Source organism: Pomacea canaliculata, linkage group LG7 (assembly GCF_003073045.1).
Source record: "Pomacea canaliculata isolate SZHN2017 linkage group LG7, ASM307304v1, whole genome shotgun sequence".
In the NCBI taxonomy this organism is placed as follows: domain Eukaryota; kingdom Metazoa; phylum Mollusca; class Gastropoda; order Architaenioglossa; family Ampullariidae; genus Pomacea; species Pomacea canaliculata.
In genome coordinates this window covers 11,451,306-11,470,122 of record NC_037596.1, presented here as the reverse complement: position 1 = coordinate 11,470,122, position 18,817 = coordinate 11,451,306, and the positions used below count along the sequence as shown (strand labels likewise).

Genomic DNA, 18,817 nt, shown 5'->3' with positions numbered 1-18,817 from the left:
TCAATTAACGTGAGGGCATGGGTCTACATTCCCTATAGGCCAGTGTATTAAGAGTTTTATTCGTCATCTTGAGCTTTCTTTTAATGATAAGCAAGCCAAGTGTTTAAGATTTGTACTCCATAAGCTCAGCTTTTATCATCACAAAAAAAGGCTTCAAATTGTTCTTTTTGTCAGGATGAAAAAACGAAAAACACTTTCTATTTATCTACCATATGTATTCTGATTTCCGAGTAAACTATATGCTTCTTAAAATATTATGAGAGACCTCGCAAAAAGAAAATTTGCTCACCCATGATTTAGTTGTGTAGATCTTCATAGCATGGGACCGAAGAGATAATTTCTTAAATTTATGTATGTGTGTGTTATCTTTGCACTTGTATTTTCAGTTTATTTACTACATGTTACTTGGTATATCTTCTGTAACTGTACAAACGAGCTGTATGACTTTTCCTAAAGCGGATGCTGTCGCGATAACAATTTCCTTACTATGCAATCTATATGTTCATACTTTAAATAGTTAAATAGTACTCATACTTAAAACGAGCCAATGGCTTAATCAATAAAGCAATTAAATAATTTTTCTTTAACATTCACGCTGCGCCTCACGTCACCTGTAAACTTTTTAAAATAATGTGTTAACACCTACCCGTAACACCAACACGGAGACTGTGTAAGACTCTTGCCACCTCAAGACCGCACGTGACACAGTTGATTGGCCAGTCACCTGAGTGACCTTGACCTCCGTGATACAGTCGTGTCACTGGCGGGTCGTCTGTGTGGTCGGGTACATGACGCTTACTGTACCGCAGGACATATTTGTACTCTATTATTTTGCTCTGCTCGACTTCCCTGACGACTGACGGTGGAGAGCGGACAGGTCTGGTTAAATATTCCATTTGCCACCCAGCGGGTGCGTATCCATGGTAACAACTTGCCGCCCAGACATGTACAACAGGAATTTTCGTTACCAACCTTTCACCAAAATTCTTGAAGTCCCTGTCACAAACATGAGTCACGCCGAGATAAAGGGTACGTGTCGACTGTTATTGATTGTTTTGGTCTTGGTATGTTTGTAAGCTGATATATTGCTCTAGATGTGTAGATACAACATTCTCTGTAAACATCCGCTCTAGTAATTATGAGATGATAGCCTCTATTGGGTGTCTCATTGTGTCACACTATCAATAACTTACCCATTCACTTCATCGGCGATGACATAGGCCACCCCACGTATTGTTGCCTGTAACAACTCGTTGACGGCCTTCTCTGCCTCCTCTTCATGTTTGACATCATACTGCAGGAAGTGAAGCTGAGTCGATGTCTTCTGTGACAGAAGCTGCCTTTTCTCAATGAAAAGGAGCAGATGATACAACATGGTGCTCGTTGCACGACTCTCACTACAGGTACTGACAATGTAGACGTGGTGACCACATCTCAGCCACTCTATGGCCATCAGCAGCAGCACCACAGTTTTACCTGTACCGGGCGGTCCGGTGACAAAGAGTACGGGAGGAGCCGTGTGTAGCAGGTGAACTTGCTCCGGGAAGAGTGTTATTACTGCAGTATAGCACTTTCCTGTCCACCACACGGCCTGATCCAGGGTCTTGACACTCACACGTGGAGGACATGTGCTTGACACAGTCACTGTTGTCGCCGGACCAGAGAGCCTGAATGAATTTATAAAACAATTAATTAAGATGGTTTGAAAAAAATGATAATGTTTAATCAGATTTTTTCAAACAGCCATTGAAATGTAGTAAGATATGTCTGTACTGCAAAATTAGTTTTTACTTCTCTGCTCTTCTTTTTTACTTTCCTCCAATTTAACATTTGTCGTTGGTATTTTAATAATTTAAAAAAAAACTTGTTTGTCCTTTTAGTTAACGTAAACAAATGTATACTTGTAATCAAAAGCGAAATCGAATCATTTACGTGAGAGACGTTAAAACTGTCTTCAATCTTCAAATGCATACAAGTGTAACCGAGTGGTGACGATAGGGTGTGACAAGGATTTTCTCTAACAAACTCGAACTGAGGCAGAGAAACAAACAGGTGTACGACCCTTTAATTCACGAGCTTGAACGCTACTAATGAAAGTGTATTGTGTCCGAGTTCTCCCAGTGGGTTGGGGCAGTTGTTAAGGTTTAGTTCCAGTCTATATTTGCCTAAGAAATGTTTTAGTTCTTCCCTTTCTGGTTTGTTTTCCTTACATCCAGCAGCACATGCGGTTAGTAAGTCTACTTCCACATCAACATGAAGGATAATGTTTATATCTAGTTAGTAATTCTCAGTTAAGCCTCATTCTTGCTGTTTTGGTTTGGTTACACGTATTTGACTTTAAAGAACATCAAAGTGTGAAAAGATTGATGATCAATCAGTATGCTAGTATATTTGCCTTCATTTATCTTACCACGCTCACTTAATTACTGGTTTTATGTCCATTCTTAACTCTTGTGGTGAAACAGATATGTTTATGGTGGTGACTTAACGGTTTGTAATTAAGTTTTCCTGCCAGTATAGCTAGTTTTAAATCAAATCAAAATCGAAATCAAAACAAATTTTATTGTCTTTCGAGGAGACCCAGGACATAAATTTGTCTTCGCTCACAAGGGCAGGCATGCATACTCATACAGACATTTAACACACAGTTAGGAGTAAAGATACAAGTAGTTTGGATCTCTGTCAAATGGTAATGAAATTCCAATACTTAAAATTTCTGTGTATATATTAAATAAATAAGTTGGCATTGCAGATTGCAACGAAATGTCCGAACTCCATTTTCTTCATCCTCCTAGTCCTAGTTTCTATGTCAAGGCTGTGGTGAATGTACTGACTGGGATGACTTTTAGAAGCATGTCCTAATCTGGACGACTTAGTAAACACTACCACTTCATATATCTCCTTCTGTGTAGATTGCACCATTCCATCAAAGCAGTTTATGTTTTATCCTAACAACAAACCTTGGGTGTTCAAGGGCCTAAAAGCAGTGCTTAACAAAAAGAAACATGTGTTCTTCACGGGTTCTGCCCACGACATAAAATTGGTACATAGAGAGGTCCGTGATGCTATCCGTTGGGTCAAGGTGAAGCACAAGTCCAAAATCGAGTCTCAGTTTGCTACAGGTAACATCCGAGTAGCTTGGCAGGGGCTCAACAACATGGCCAATATTGAAGATCGGAGTAAGGGGTCGTAAGCCAAAATCTCGATCTCAGCCGTTGAGAGTACGGCCCTGCCTAATGCTCTGAATGTTTTCTTTGCTCGTTTCGAGTCTCATGACTTCTCAGTGCAAATTAAAGATGTGAGTAGTTCTCTTCACCCTGTACAGAAGGTTGAGATTTGTCATGAGTAGTTTGTGGAGCTGTTTCAGCGAGTGAATATTCGTAAGGCCTCCAGTCCGGATGGTATTTGTGGCAGAACATTACTTCCTGTGCACACCAAATATTTGTCAACATCTGTTTCAGCGCTCTATGGATTTGTAGATGGCCGGTAGTCCGGCGTTGTTGCTAGTTTTGGCTGGACTAGTTTTGGCGCACACCTGCTGACTGTTTCTGCCTTTGTTTGAGTGCTGGACGTTTGTTGTCGTCACATACGCCCCCCACCCCCAACACTTGGTTCCATCTTTGGATCTGAGAGCAGGATGGGTGTCAGCAGAGAGGTACACAATGGTTGCAGAGGACGACAGCATAGCATAGGCTCTACGAGCATACTAGTTATTCCGCTTTCAGTAGTTTGCAGGTGGACCAACGAGTGTCGACGAGATTGAAAGAGAGGTCGAGTTAGCTCTCGCCATAAACCCGATGTGTCAGAATGCGGCTTGTGGTTACATCTTGAGCGCGCTGGAGGGACCTGCCAGACGTCGAGTGTTGAAGCTCCCGCATGACATAATAGACACGCCGAGAAAGATCTTGGGTGTCCTAGTGGAGGCGTACGGCGAACGGAAAGATGTTGTCGACATCATTGCCAGTTTCTACAATTGCCGACAGCGACGTGATGAGGCGGTCGACGAATACACCGCGACGCTCCAGAATTTGCAGGCGAAAGCGAACGGCCTGCACGGGGGCGCGGTGTCCAATACGCACCTGGTTGCCCAGTTTGTTAAGGGGCTTAAAAATAACCATGTTCGAAGCGAAACGTCCAGACATTGGGCTGACCACGAGTCCTCTTCTGTTGCCGACCTTCTAATACTGCACGGCGTGTAGGAGAGAGAAGGGGAATGATGACAGGGAGGATGAAATAGATCGCCTAACCGCACGAATCAGTTGTAAATGGAGGCGGCCTCCCAACCTCACAGTGCACAACAAAGCAATGTCCCCCACCGCACCACACGACCAGCGGCACTTGTGTGCTATTGGTGCGAACGAGAGGGGCACCGGGAGGCTGATTGTCAACACAACAAAAATATTTGCGACGATAGCAGGCGAGACAACTAGACGGTCAACGAGCCTGCCCTCCCCCAAACAACTTTAACAGGCGAAGTAGAAGGCGGCGCATAGCGTCAAAGCGGCGGCGATTAACAACATCTCGGAGGACTGCAGCCCGACCGGTCAGGGAAAGTGACTGCCCCCGTCGTCCGTAACAGGATGACAGGGAAATAAAGTGTAGCTGGCCTGACTGGAAAGTGTCCGACGGCGGAGCCGAGGTTGTCATTCATGGCAGTTGAGTGATGGCGTTGCTCGACACCGGCAGTGAGGTAACGACGGTCACTGACGAGTGGGCACGAGGGCACATACAGGACTTACAGCTAAAACATCTCCCTATCTCCTTGCGATGGACCGGCGGAGCAGAGGTACCATACTCAGGAGTGGCGTCGGTGGACATGTTTTCGCCAGTGTCTGAGGACGTTCCTATCCTGGTGGTCAAGGACCTTGTCGATGTGGACACAAGAGAGCGCAGGAGGCGCGTGTCGCTTCTACTAGGGAAGAACGTCCTTGATCGGATAATGGACTCTACCGCAGATGTGCCGCAGGCAGTACAGGCAGCAGTGCCAGAAGCTGATCTTGAGACGACAGTGTCAACAAAAGGACTGGCTACGGCCACTGGCAACACGCACGTTCCTGCATTATCCTGTTTATCAGGCTTTTCATTTCTTTTTATTCTCATATCGGACGGAACCCAAAAAAACTTGATGTCCTAATTTTATTGAGTAATTGCATTTATGAGTGACAGTATCTTGTAGGCTATGTCTAATCTGTTTGAGGATTTTTTTTTTTCAAGGATGGAGTGCTGACAGTGAGTCTGTTATTAGTAGATATTATTGGCTTGTTGTACTTTTTAGGTTGTGATGTCTAAAGAGCTGTCAGTGTTCTGTAAAGATGGTTCCACAAGAGTAAGCCGTGCTGGAAGGCCTAGATTGTTTTATCATAGTCCAAATAAAATTTGTCAATAAGTGCTGTCTGTGGTTTAAGTTGCCGCCCTCTGTATAATAAAACTTGTGTATAAACATAAATCATGAAAGTAATTCATCGTGATGAGAGGCTCCGTGAGGTCACATGACTTAACAGAGCTCTGACGGACTAAGATTATGCTGTTTCTCTATCATGGCCCTCTCACATGGACTTTCAAGTTTTCACTTTACATTGTCCAGTGACAATGTAATACTTCAAACAGCTTAATGTATGTGTGTAAAAGTGTGTTTAGGTGTTAGATTAGTATCTATGATTATTTGGGGGCTATGGCTAGCCTTATGTTTACTGTTAGGTTTAGGTGAGTGTTGGAACAGGTTAGTCACCAAAGCCAATGCTGACTAATTGACAGATAGCCTGTCCCAATAAATATATCATCTTTTACACAACATTATGAGAATTTCTCAATTCCGAAGGTCAAACAAGACACAGTAGGGTGTGGAGATGAGGATGATATAGCAAACACACATGCGTTAGAATTCTTCTACCTCCTTCACGACACATGAAGTTATTGTAACCGAGTGGTGTTGTGATTGAGGGGAGTAGAACAGTGACCACAACAGTCCAGCACTCAAACCAGAAAGGCAGGAGCCTGTCAGCAGTTACACAATTCTTTTAATGCCAATAGATCTACAGTCATGGCTGCGTCGCTTGTCTCGCGTCTTCCCTTCGTAGTTTTCTCCCCTGTCCTTACGTCTCAGCTCTGCCCTTATATACCTCGCGGGTGTGTCCCTTTTCGCGCTCTTTTGCATCAGCGTTGTTTTCGCGCTCTTTTGCATCAGCGTACTTTTCGCGCTCTTTTACAATCGTACCTTTACTTACTGGCATGCATCAGCAGATCTATCTAACAAGCGCTGGACTACCGGCCCTCTACATTATCAGCGCACAGTTCATTCATTTCTCTTTTAAAATTGCGACAACATTATGATTTTAGTTTGTGTTTCTAGAGCTTACCTGGCTACCAGTGCCTTGTACACGTCACATGTCATTTGACCGTTAACCCCAAGCCCAGCCACTCGTCGCCGCCACCAAAGTGTGAGTGTCCTCACGTCCCTACTGTCGTTCCGTGGGGTCATGGGGTCAGACAAATCATCGGAGCACAGGCACAGTCCACAGATGTCGGAGGGGTCTTCTGATCCCAGACACTGACTCAATGTCTGTAAAAGAATTTCATACTGTACAGAAATAAAACGAAACCTACAAAACAATTATCATGCGCAACTTCAAAACTTAACACATCTCAGGACTGAAGATTAAAATCACTGATGCAATATGATTTTTGGACTGGTGTTTTATGTTAATGTCACTGTGGAAGAACTACCCTCTACAAGCCCTCACTCCCTTACCCACATATTTTCCTTCTTTCTTCTTTCTGTTTTTTTCTTTCTTTCTTCTTCCTCCTCCTCTCTCTCCACTTCCTCGACTAATATGACTAAGGTAACCGCAGCGGTTACCAAAAATATCTCTTCGTCAATGTTCTCTGTCACACTGATTAGTACCCATAATCCCCTACACCAGGGACGCACAACCTACGGCCCGCGGGCCATATCCGGCCCGCGAAACTTCTGCCCACAGTGCAGGAAATCCGCATGTTAGTAATAAAAGAAGACCTTAAAAAAAAAAAAGAAAAAAAAAAAGGAAGAAGAAGTATTTCTCCCCACGTAGGGGTGTCTCACAATCTTTTTTTCGATGGACGAACATTTCGATTCAGTGCTCCGACTTGGTGTCTCTACGATGAGGCCGGACATTCAGAAGCTGGTTTCGGAAAAACAACTTCAAATATCCCACTAATTACTACATAATTAATGGTAAGTATAACTTGTTTCTAATAAAAAATGGTATGTGCTCTATTTTTTTTTCCTTTTTGTATTTTTGCGGTGAAGTGGCCCGCGACACGCCTGTCCGAAATGGATATGGCCTGCAGGCCGAAAAAGGTTGGGCATCACTGCCCTACACATATGGCGACACATGGCAAGGCATTTACCATGAACTTGCATTACTGGACAGCAAGAAGCCAATTTTTTTCCCCAGTTAACGGCTAAAACGAGGCATAAGACGACAAAGCTTCCGGTTTATTCACATTTCAGATTAACTACTAAAATGAGGCACGAGATTACAAAGCTTCCGGTCTAGTGACATTCTTTGTTTAGGCTCGCCGAGACTAGAAGAGGATCACTTCGAAAGAGGCTAAGCGTTGGTCTTGGAAGACAGACAGCAGTCCAACTCTGCGTTTACGTATGACATTGGTACGTATGAGGAGAAGAGTTCTGCAAAGGTATATTAAACGTGTAAACCTTGTAAACATTTCAACGTGAGAAAAGCTCTTAGAACGTGTATACGCGTGAACTGTGCTCATACAGACTATTTTCTATTTTGTTTGACGACGAAGCTGAGAGGATCATACCTGGGTTAGCTGAGTGTCACCAGATATAGCCTGCTGCACCTGTCTAGCTGTGATGTTAGGGAACACGATGGTTTTAATGATGGGCAGACCGGGGGCGATGTCACTCACTAGTCTTGACAACATGGTCTCGTCCTCGTCCAGATGTATTGCGGCCTGTTGCAGCTTCTGTCTGATTTCACTGTCCATCTCTCCCTCTGATATTCTCTGCCCTTGTTTGTTGTCACCAATAGCCTTCACCTCACAAACAACTACCCCATAATATCTGGAAATAAGAAACACGTCAGTGTCCCCCTGATTGGAGTTCCGAGGCAGAAGGTTAGGAAGTCTGGAGGGTAGGAGCAGCTGTGTAGCTGTGGCAGCTAAAGAAACTTCATTAAGATGCAGTCCAAACTTAAGGCGGCTTACTCCGACCAACACTTCTCCGTTGTGTTTAGACATTTTATCCAGCTTCAAGAACAGTCCCTTCGTGGCTTCATGATGAAGGATCTGAACCTCCTGACCAATCATCTGTCGGTTGCTGACGTAGGCAGGAGGCAGGAAGTAGGCACGAGATTGTAGATCAGGAAACAAGAATTCATCGCACTGTGGCAATGGTGACTGAATTTTTGAAGAAATGGGTTCCTGTTGCAGTAAAATTTGTCTAATCACAACAATATAATTCTATCTGCCAACATTAAAGAAAACACATAAAAGCTAATGTGACTGTTTTACGACTGACTGACATAACTAACAGACATTCACAGGAACAACAAACTGTTTTAAAATCGTTTGCTTCACTATGAAAAAGACATTTGCACAGTCAAGGGATAGTTTCATTTTTTGAACAGCTTTTTCATGTTTCTTGGTAAGAAACGTTTGTCACCTAGAAGAGAAGATGCACATTTACCTTCAGCTGGGTAGAAGAGACAGGGCTGCTGCTTGTCTTTGTACCTTGTGTAGTACATGAGTCGGAGCCAGACTCTATTTCAACACACGTCCTTTGGTTATTTTTTAATTAATTCTTTTTTGTTGAAAATAACATTTTATTTTCTAGAGATATGCAAAATCTGATCAAATATTACCCATTTGTATACTAAATATTTAAGTAATTATTTCACCACTGAATTAATGGGTTTTGTTTTGTGGATGCTGTAAACATAGCGTTTATGTTCTTGTCAATAAGAGACAGCATTCTATAGCCCAATACGTGTAAAGCGTGTAAAAATCATATTTTTTCTCATCTTGAGTAACATCGCTTCCCAGTAGACATATGCGGCTCATACTATAAACATAACATAGTAATAAAGGAAAGCCTTAAATACAGTTTACAAGAGCACACAACACCACTGAAAGAAAAATTAAAGAATGATGATGATGTCAATTTGTAATGCGCAGGTATCCATTCCGAAGAATGCTCATTTCACAGAAAAAACAAAAGAATAAAAAATAAAGTGAACAAATATATAAAACACCAGGAAAGTAAAAAATATAGACAGAAGTGTTTCTTGGTAGTTTAAGACTGGTTTGAAAGAAACAGATGGGTTTTCAGTCTTTTTCGAAACATGGTTGGTGAGGTGATGGTGGAGAGTGACGATGGCAGAGCATTCCACAGCTTAGGTGCCGCATTTTTGAAGGCCCTGGCTCCAGTGCGCTTCTTGTTGGTGTCTGTCACTGCAGGGAGACAGAAGCGTGACTGGGAGCCTGAGCGCAGGCTACGTGACGGCTGGTAAAAAGGAACTATTTCTTGCAAATAGTCAGGAGCAGTTTTAGACATGCAGGAATGGGCAATGGAAAGTACTTTGTGATCAATGCGCTTGTTCATTGGGAGCCAGTGAAGGCTCTGTAGGATCGGGGTGATGTGCTCAGTGGACGACTTTGCACGGGTGACAATCCTGGCGGCTGCGTTTTGAACTCTTTTGAGTCGATCCAACTGAGTAGCAGGTATACCCCATAATGCACTGTTACAATAGTCCAATCGTGATGTAATGGTAGCCACAGCAAGTGAGTTGGCAGCAGCTTGAGTCAGCATGGGCCGTAGTCTACCTAAAGTCCTCAAAAAGTAGTAGGACTTTGCCACAACAGAACTAACATGGTTGCACATGGAGAGCTCTGCATCAATAAACAGCCCTAGGTCCCGTACACAGTCAGCAAAGGCTATGGAGGCATCACCGACCTGCACGGCACTAATGCCAATCTGCTCCCGTCTGGCCCTGGGGCCACACAGTAACGCTTCTGTCTTGTCGTCGTTGAGTTTAAGACGATTCCTGGTCATCCATGCCTTCACCGCAACACAACAAGATTCAAGTCGTTGAAGCGCATTCCTAGCCACTGCCGGGTCGGGGGGGAAACTGCTCAGAATCTGTGTATCGTCCGCAAAGAACTGACGTCCCATCTGAAAGCGTTCAATGACCCGTCCAAGCTGTGAAACATATACAGAAAATAATAATGGACCCAGAACGGAGCCCTGTGGTACGCCACCCACCAGAGGAACTGCCTCAGAGCTTGCGGAGCCGACAATCACTCTCTGAGATCTCTCGGCAAGATAGGAGGCAATCCACTGCAGTGCAGCGCCCTGGATACCAGCTTCTGACGACAATCTCTGGAGCAGCAGGCGGTGGTTGATGGTGTCAAACGCACTACTCAGGTCGAGTAATACTAACAGCACTAAGTTGCCAGAGCTGACACTACAAAGAATGTCATTGGTCGCACGAAGAAGAGCAGTTTCTGTGCTGAAGCCAGGACGATACGCTGACTGAAATTTATCTAGGCAGCCATAAGTAATAAAATGGGTCATAAGCTGCTCTGCAACCACCCTCTCCAGTAGCTTGGAAATATATGATAAATTTGACACTGGACGATAGTTTTTACAGTCGGAGGGATCCAGGTTCGTTTTTTTCAACAAGGGCTTCACAATAGCCTGTTTAAAACACCATGGAGCACATCCTGCTCTCAAACTGGCATTAATAATGTCCAAGATGACAGGAAATAGAATGTTTAGAAGTTGAATAATAAATTTAGTTGGTAACCCTGACGGCACATGAAGTTTTAGTTGATCTCGCTACAAGTTTCCTCAAGTAACTCTCATCAATACACGTAAAAGAAGTCAGCGGAACACCAGCAAATGGCACAGAATAATCTGCCTCACACTCTGGCAACTCACAAGCTGCACTCTCAAGTCCAGCACTAATTTCCTTTATCTTATTAACAAAGAAGGAAGACAGCTGATCAGCAGCTGACTTGACATCCACCTCAGGAAGAACCGGACTAGTCCCGTTCTTACCCAACAAGCTGTTCACAATGTCAAAAGTCTTTCTGGGATTTATACTCGCAGCCTCTAGCTGCTCTTGCACGAATAGCGATTTAGCCTTTGTTACAGCACAAACATATTTATTTCTGGCCAACTTATACAGCTGTCTGTCAATCTCAAGTTTGGTCTTCCTCCACTTTTTCTCTGCCAGCCGTCTCTGATTCTTGGCTCTACTCACCCCCTCACAAAACTACGCACAATCTGGTCTATCTACAACCATTTTGCTGACTGCAGGCGCATGCTTATCAAGCAGCTCTAGTAAAGTCTGATTATATAACTCTGCTAACTCATCAACATCTGTGGGAGGATCTAATAACAACTTTCACTGAAACAGGTCTTCTCTGAAAGCGTTCAGGTCAACCTTCTTCAAATTTCTGCACAAAACAGATGTCTTTCTACGCCTTGGTCGAGAAAGATCAGTCACCAAGGACTGCACAAAATGGTCTCAAATCAAAAAATCCTCGACAACAGCTGACTTGACCAGTGACTCTGATGGCGCACGAGTGATAACCCAGTCAAGAATGTGTTCAAGTCTATGAGTTGGTTTATCAATCAGCTGACAAATACCACGGCTATCTAAAGCCTCAATCAACCGCTTCACATCACTATCTTGAGGTCTATCAAAGTGAAAATTTACATCCCCCAATATAAGAATCTTCTCCTTTGCGAGTAAACTGTCCAGCAGCATAGTAAATTCCTCATGAAACAGAGAATCGGAAAGCTGATTCTTTTTCGATGGAGGAGGTCTATACCAACAAATGATCTCTAATGTCTGCTTGGCTAATGTCAGTCTTGCTGTTATGTACTCAAAGGACCTATACCGTGTTTGTCTCTTCAGCACTGTAAATTTCAAATGTACTTTAAATAAAACTCCAACTCCACCCCCACTCCTACCACTCCTGGGATTTGTGCAAATGTATAGCCCTGTGGCGTAAGGTCTTTGATTATTGATTCATCACCTATCTCTTTTAACCATGTCTCTGACAAGAAAAATACATCAAAGTCATTATCCAACACTAAATCATGAATGACCACAGCCTTGTTGCATACTGTCTAAACATTTAAGTGACCAACACATATACTTGTCACATTTTTCGTTTCTATTGAAAGTCACCCGCTCTTTGACAAAGGAAAATTCACATTAAAATTTAGGTCACCTATCTTTCTCCCACCATTTGTACCTCGTGTGGTGTTTAGGTGTAGTAGTGGTGGAGATTTACATTTGTCATTTAGACCGTATTTCCTCAGCCGGCACTGAACTCCTCCTCTCCTACCTCTCTTTCGCTTTTTTTTTCTGATGGACGGTCGAGTCTTGAGGTAGGATATTAGTTGGAAAGGTGGAAGTATCATAATGGAGGGTCGCCGAAGTAAGAGAGAGTGCGAGAAGGTGATCACGGCTATACAACACAGTGGAGGTCCGCCATGTGAGAATTTAAAGTGAGACTAAGTTTTAGTAAAAAAAAAAAAAAAAAGAAAACAACACGAGCAGTAGGAATCAGATCTAAGGTAATGGCGGAGAGCGTAACCGTTACAGCAAAATCCACAGAAACAGAAAGCAAGGCAATCACAAGCAGTGAAAACAGCAACAAAGTAAAATTTGAGAGAAACAAATACAACTTGTAACTAAAAGAAATCTAAGGATATGGAAGAGCAAAGATGTTGCACAAGACAGCAACAAAATCACTGGAGAACAAAGCAACTCAGCCTGTCAGGCGCAGCCTCGTTTCCAATATGTATCAAGTAATATTGTAACAAAAAGAACAGACTGCATGCGATTTACCTGTAGCCTCGACAGGAAGGGCTTGAACACCTGTAACAGTGTGATGTGACGAGGGAGACACAATCAACAGTTGTGACGTACATCGGGACATAAGTTGAAGTCGGTCATAGAAATCCACGTCACCTTCCGTTACCAAGTGGACGATGACTTTTCTCTCCAGACCGAGAACACGCTCTACATTTGTCATCCACACCACGTCACTGCGGGCTGTAGCCACGTCCTCAATGTCCTCCTCCTCCATCACCCGCACTGGGATACCCGCTTCTCTCAGACCCGTCATCACAGATAAACCCGAGACTTGTCTAGTTTTACCTCCATACAACACCAGCACGTCTCGCCACTGCAGGCAGGCAGGTGTTGTGCCACCGGAGATGACGACAGTATCTGCCGTGACATTAAAACACGCACAGACACGAGCACACACATCCACACACGTATTAACAAATACCAGTACACACAGGCACACACATACATGTGATTAGTTTAAATGCTGTGAATGCCAGTAAGAGGTAGATTGCACAAACACACCTCAGATACTTTTTATCTGTTTGTCACTCTTAATTGCTTCCTTACTTTCTTCATTAAAACTTAATCAATCTAATTGAATCTAATGTTCTTGCCTGCGGGTGATGAACAGATAGTAGTTATTATGCGTGCGTTAGATGTTTGTATGAGTATGTATGCCTGCCCTTGTGAGCGAAGAAAAATTTCTGTATTGGGTATCCTCGACAGACAATAAAGTCTGATTTGATTTGATCATATCTAAAGGTGTTGGCTGCATCTTTATGTTCCAATACAGTTCAGTGTATATACTTTTAGTTCAGTGTAGTCATCCCGTGGTACACCCGTGCAACATTGTTATCATAGTGTAATTTTAAAGCACGTTTTATAGGCATTTTTTTCTTTTTTCTTTTTCTTTTGGAAAGCGTTCACGTGGCATCTGAAAAATGTGGAGATAGTAAGCGATATAATCTAACATATCAATTAACGTGAGGGCATGGGTCTACATTTCCTATAGGCCAGTGAATTAAGAGTTTTATTCGTCATCTTGAGCTTTCTTTTAATGATAAGCAAGCGAACTATGGTCGAATAAGATTTAGGCCAGGTGTTTAAGATTTGTACTCCAGAAGCTCCGCTTTTATCATGACAAAAATAAGGCTCCAAAATGTCCTTTTTGTCAGGATGAAAAAATGAAATACACTTTCTATTTACCTGCCATATGTATTCTGATTTGCGAGTAAGCTATGTGCTTCTTAAAATATTTTGAGAGACCTTCCTATTAAGATTTCACCTTATGTAGTGTCAGACACTAGAACTAATATTTCTAACCCTCTAGCTGAGGGGTGGATAAAGTTTGAATGCGGCCTACCCTTCTACCAAAATGTTAAGTTCATTTGTTTTCATTTTATGTATTAAATCTAGATAAGGCTAGTTATTTTTATTTAAATTTAATTTATCAAGTACAACAGCGTTAGAAATCAACAGACTGTAACATTCTAACACAGACACAACACAAAGATAACACGGCTGACATGTTTGATGTTAAAGAACATCGGAACTGGCTTGCTTCAAAGGAAAGGTGATTGTAAAGTTTTATTGAAAGCAAATTCAAACAGCTCCCTTTTACACAACAAATTTGGTAAGTGAAGGTTATTGTGTACTCATTGTGGGTTTTTGGTATTAGCATAGCTTAGAATTCATAGACGGCTCGCAACCAAAAAATTTGCCCACCCATGATTTAGTTGTGTAGATCTTCGCGGCATGGGACCGAAGAGATAATTTCTTAAATGTATGTGTATTAAATTAAATTTGTGTTTATTATCTTTGCACTTGTATTTTCAGTTTATTTACTACATGTTACTTGCTACATCTTCTGTAACTGTATAAACGAGCTGTGTGACTTTTCTTAAAGCGGATGCTGTCGTGATGATAACAATTTGCTCACTATGCAATCTATAATTATGTACATACTTTCAATAGTTTTACTGTACTCATAGAAAAAACGAGCCGATGTCAATAAAGTAATTAAATCATTTTTTTTTTTAATTTAACATTCACGCTCCGCCTCGAGTCACCATAAACTTTTAAAAAATAATGTGTTAGCACCTACCCGTAACAGCAACACGGAGACTGTGTAGGACTCTGGCCACGTCACGACCGCACGTGACACAGTTGATCGGCCAGTCACCTGAGTGACCTTGACCTCGGTGATGCAGTCGCCTGACTGGCGGGCCGTCTGTGTGGTCGGGAACACAACGCTTACTGTACCGCAGGACATATTTGTCCTCCATTATTTTGCTTTGCTCGACTTCCCTGACGACGACCGGTGGAGAGCGGAGGGGTCTGGTTAAATATTCCATTTGCCACCCGTAGGGTGCGTCTACATGGTAACAACTTGCGGCCCAGACATGGACATCAGGAATCTGCGTTACCAACCATTCGACAAAATTCTTGAAGTCCCTGTCACAAACATGAGTCACGCAGTGATAAAGGGTACTTGTTGACTGTTATTGATTGTTTTGGTCTTGATATGTTTGTAAGCTGATATATTGCTCTAGATGTATATATACAACATTCTCTGTAAACATCCGATCTAGTAATTATGAGATGATAGCCTCTATTTGGTGTCTCATTGTCTCGCTATAAATAACTTACCCATTCACTTCATCGGCGATGACATAGGCCACCCCAAGTATTGTTGCCTGTAACAACTCGTTGACGGCCTTCCATCCCTCCTCTTTGACATCATACTGCAGCAGGTGAAGCTGACCGGGTGATAAACCTGGTGACTGTTGTGTGTTTGCTGTCTGCAGCAACAGGTGATACAACATGATGCTCGATGCACGACTCCCCCACCAAGTACTGACAATGTAGACGTGGTGACCACATCGCAGCCACTCTATGGCCATAAGCAGCAGCACCACAGTTTTACCTGTGCCGGGCGGCCCGGTGACAAAGAGTCTGGGAGGCGCCGTGTGTAGCAGGTGAACTTGCTCCGGGAAGAGTGTGATTACAGCAGTATAGCACTGTCCTGTATGTGACACGGCCTGACCCAAGGTCTTGACACTCACACGTGGAGGACATGTGCATGGCACAGTCACTGTTGTCGCCGGACCACAGAACCTGATACAGAGTAATGGTTTACAGAAATGTAATTTACACGTTTACATACTGCGCAGATGAACATAAAAAAGTATAATGATATAAAAACATTTAAATTTAATATTTCTGAGATGTAATAGTTAAACAATACCTTGACTGAGACGAAGCAGCTGGCAAAGATCTTCATTTCACTCATCCGTTGATTTGTGTAAGTTGATGAGAACTAGCATGGTCGTTGTAAAGGAGACAGTGACAATGACAATGTTTTATTTACGAGTGGTAAAATAAGCAAGGAGAGGGAAGAGCAGCTCACAACGCTCACCTTTTAGGCCTGTTGGACATACACAGCTATTTCTAGAAAGATAGATATTGTAGCGCCTATCCCAGCTCACCAATGCTGCTTTATCTCCCTCTTTTACCAGTTTGCTGTGGCTTCAACAGTCTAGCGCCGTAAGCTGGTCTCTGGTCACGTGACTCAGACGGAACACGCTGTCCTTCAAGGTACCTTGGAAGGTGGTCGACGCCGCGGTGGTCAGAGGAAGAACTGACTTACGACAGCCAAAGACTAGACTGGTCATTCTGTACAGAACCTGCAGACCATCTCCCACAATAGACAAGAGTGGCGGCCCTGTCAGCTGCTAGGCTATCCTTGTCATCCCCCCAACCCTAGATCACAGGACGACTGATTATCTGTGGCTCTCCGCCATCAGATGATATCTATGTCAAAGGTATGATTGTAAATGATGATGTCAGGAGACGGGGAGTAATGATCCGCCTAGGGTGTTTCTACAACCCTCATGTCTGACTGTCAGTACTGTCACAGTCATTTATGTTTTACTAACAAATCGTGCTGGTGGTGTATGTGCTGTTCTGTCAAGTTGTACTTGATAGCATTTCCCACAACAGAGAGTGAAGAAGGCGGTGAGTGGTTAGCAGTTGAAAAGTAAAATGACCAGCTTCATCTCATCATAATACGTGTTTTCACTACAACAGTTATTTAAACAAAGAAGAGTAACACTTGTGTTATCATATCCCCTACACTTCTACTGCTTACCGGGCAACCAAAGTCTTGTAGAGGTCAAAAGTCATGTGAGGGTCAGGTCCAGCCCCAGCCACACGTCGCTGCCACCAGTGTCCGAGTTTACTCAGCACGTGACTACTGACGTCACACGATGTCTTGGGATCAGACAACTGATCAGAGCACAGACACATACCAGCGATGTCGACGGGTTTTGATGTTCCCAGACACCGACACAGGTCCTGTAAACATCCACGTGAAAACAAAGCGTATTCCTTGATAGATCGTGTGTTTAAGCTAAATCATCTTTATTAAGCTAAGAATGATTCCGTAGCTGACGCTTGCGCTTTGCGAATGATACACTTTGTATAAACTTAATAACAACAAGATTGCAATCTCATATGCTCTGCTGTAAAGTAAAATATGAGATAGATTCCTACTTGAGACATTCGGGTGTCGCCGGAGATGGCCTGTTGAAGTTGACAAGCCGTGAGGTTGGGGAAAGCGATGGTCTTAGTGATGCGCAGACCGGGAGCGATGTCGGACACCAGGTGAGACAACATGGCCTCCGCCTTGTCCAGCTGTGAGGCGGCCTGTTTTAGTTTCTTTCTAATGTTATCGTCTATATCCTGCTGTGGCATGTTAAGTTCTTGAATATTGTCACCAAAGGCTTTTACTTCACAGACGACAAACCCGTAATGTCGGTGAATAAGAAGCACATCAAAGTCTCCTTGTTTCCAATTTTTTGGAAATGATGACGGAAGACTGTCGGCAACAGGTAGCTGGGCAGCTACGGCTGAGTAACAAGGTTCACCTAAACACTGGTCGAACTTCAGCTGACTAAGTCCTACCAAAACTTCTTTATTTTCTTCAGATATTTTCTGCAGACACTTGAGGACCCGCTCCAAGGCGGCATCGTCTCTGACATCACTGTCCTGAACTCGAGGAGGCTGGGGACTGAGAGCCTGAGCTGCAGCAGATGAAGCCATTGCCTGTTTGTTAGACTGACCAGCCTGTCCAGGTGCTGACTCAAGGACCAGAACATCCTGACCAGCTACCGACTGTCTTGTCATGGGCACTCGGTTGACGTAGACAGGAGGCAGGAAGTAGGTGCGAAACTCGAGGTCAGAAAACTCGGCCTCAACCCATTGCAGCCACAACGCCTGGGCTTCTGCTAAGTTCACTACCTGTAACAAATCATTGTCATTTTATTAAAGACTACTGTCATTTGATTGGCTTTACTTTAGCTTCATCGTTTTTGAAACTTTATTCGTTCTGTCACAACCAGGCGATATAATGTAAAGGAAGTGACATCAAGTATTTATGTGAACACCTTACCACAACGACAGAACCTAAGGTGTGATGGTTACCTATTTTCTGAGTAAATTTGGTGTCAGTGTGTGACCAGCGACTTTCTCACACATTCTCTAGATATTTTTTTTTCTTATTTTATCTGAATGAAGACATGAAACATGGGTGCATGGCAAGTGTTGTGCGTGCGAGTGCGTGACAAAAGTGTGGGTGTGAGTGGCTCATGACGACCGCCTTTTCTTGGATGTACCGGCGTCATTGATGGGCTTCACTCGTATAGATGGTGAAAATCACGATTAAGATAAAAGAGCAATTTTTGCTGCCTGCTGTTTGTTTCTGACTTAAACGGGGCGAGAACCTGACAGTTTTCTCCAGGTCTGTGTTTTAAGTCCTGACCAGACTTAAAGTTTTGAAGTCCTTACCAGACTTATAGCAGTGTACATCATTTATGTAAAACCTTGTTGAAGTGAACATGCATTCAGCCTCAGTTTAGATTTTTTGAATATTTTGTGTC

At 43.2% G+C, this 18,817-nt stretch overlaps 2 protein-coding genes across 6 annotated transcripts in view; one reads left to right on the top strand and one right to left on the bottom strand.

The window, feature by feature from the left end:
* Positions 1 to 18,817, top strand: part of LOC112569649 — a 117,471-nt gene that overhangs the window by 45,105 nt on the left and 53,549 nt on the right. The gene's annotated exons all lie outside the window — the stretch shown is intronic.
* The window catches only part of LOC112569639, a 57,970-nt gene that overhangs the window by 34,798 nt on the left and 4,355 nt on the right, over positions 1 to 18,817 (bottom strand). For all 3 annotated transcript variants that reach the window (XM_025247486.1, XM_025247487.1, XM_025247485.1), the window contains 8 exons: positions 17,433 to 18,179; positions 17,029 to 17,234; positions 15,528 to 15,995; positions 14,983 to 15,332; positions 12,873 to 13,256; positions 8,693 to 8,766; positions 7,807 to 8,427; positions 6,357 to 6,559 (listed from right to left, as the gene is read on the bottom strand). In XM_025247486.1, the coding sequence (XP_025103271.1) occupies positions 6,357 to 6,559; positions 7,807 to 8,427; positions 8,693 to 8,766; positions 12,873 to 13,256; positions 14,983 to 15,332; positions 15,528 to 15,995; positions 17,029 to 17,234; positions 17,433 to 18,179 (3,053 nt within the window). The remainder of the gene's footprint in view (positions 1 to 6,356; positions 6,560 to 7,806; positions 8,428 to 8,692; positions 8,767 to 12,872; positions 13,257 to 14,982; positions 15,333 to 15,527; positions 15,996 to 17,028; positions 17,235 to 17,432; positions 18,180 to 18,817) is intronic.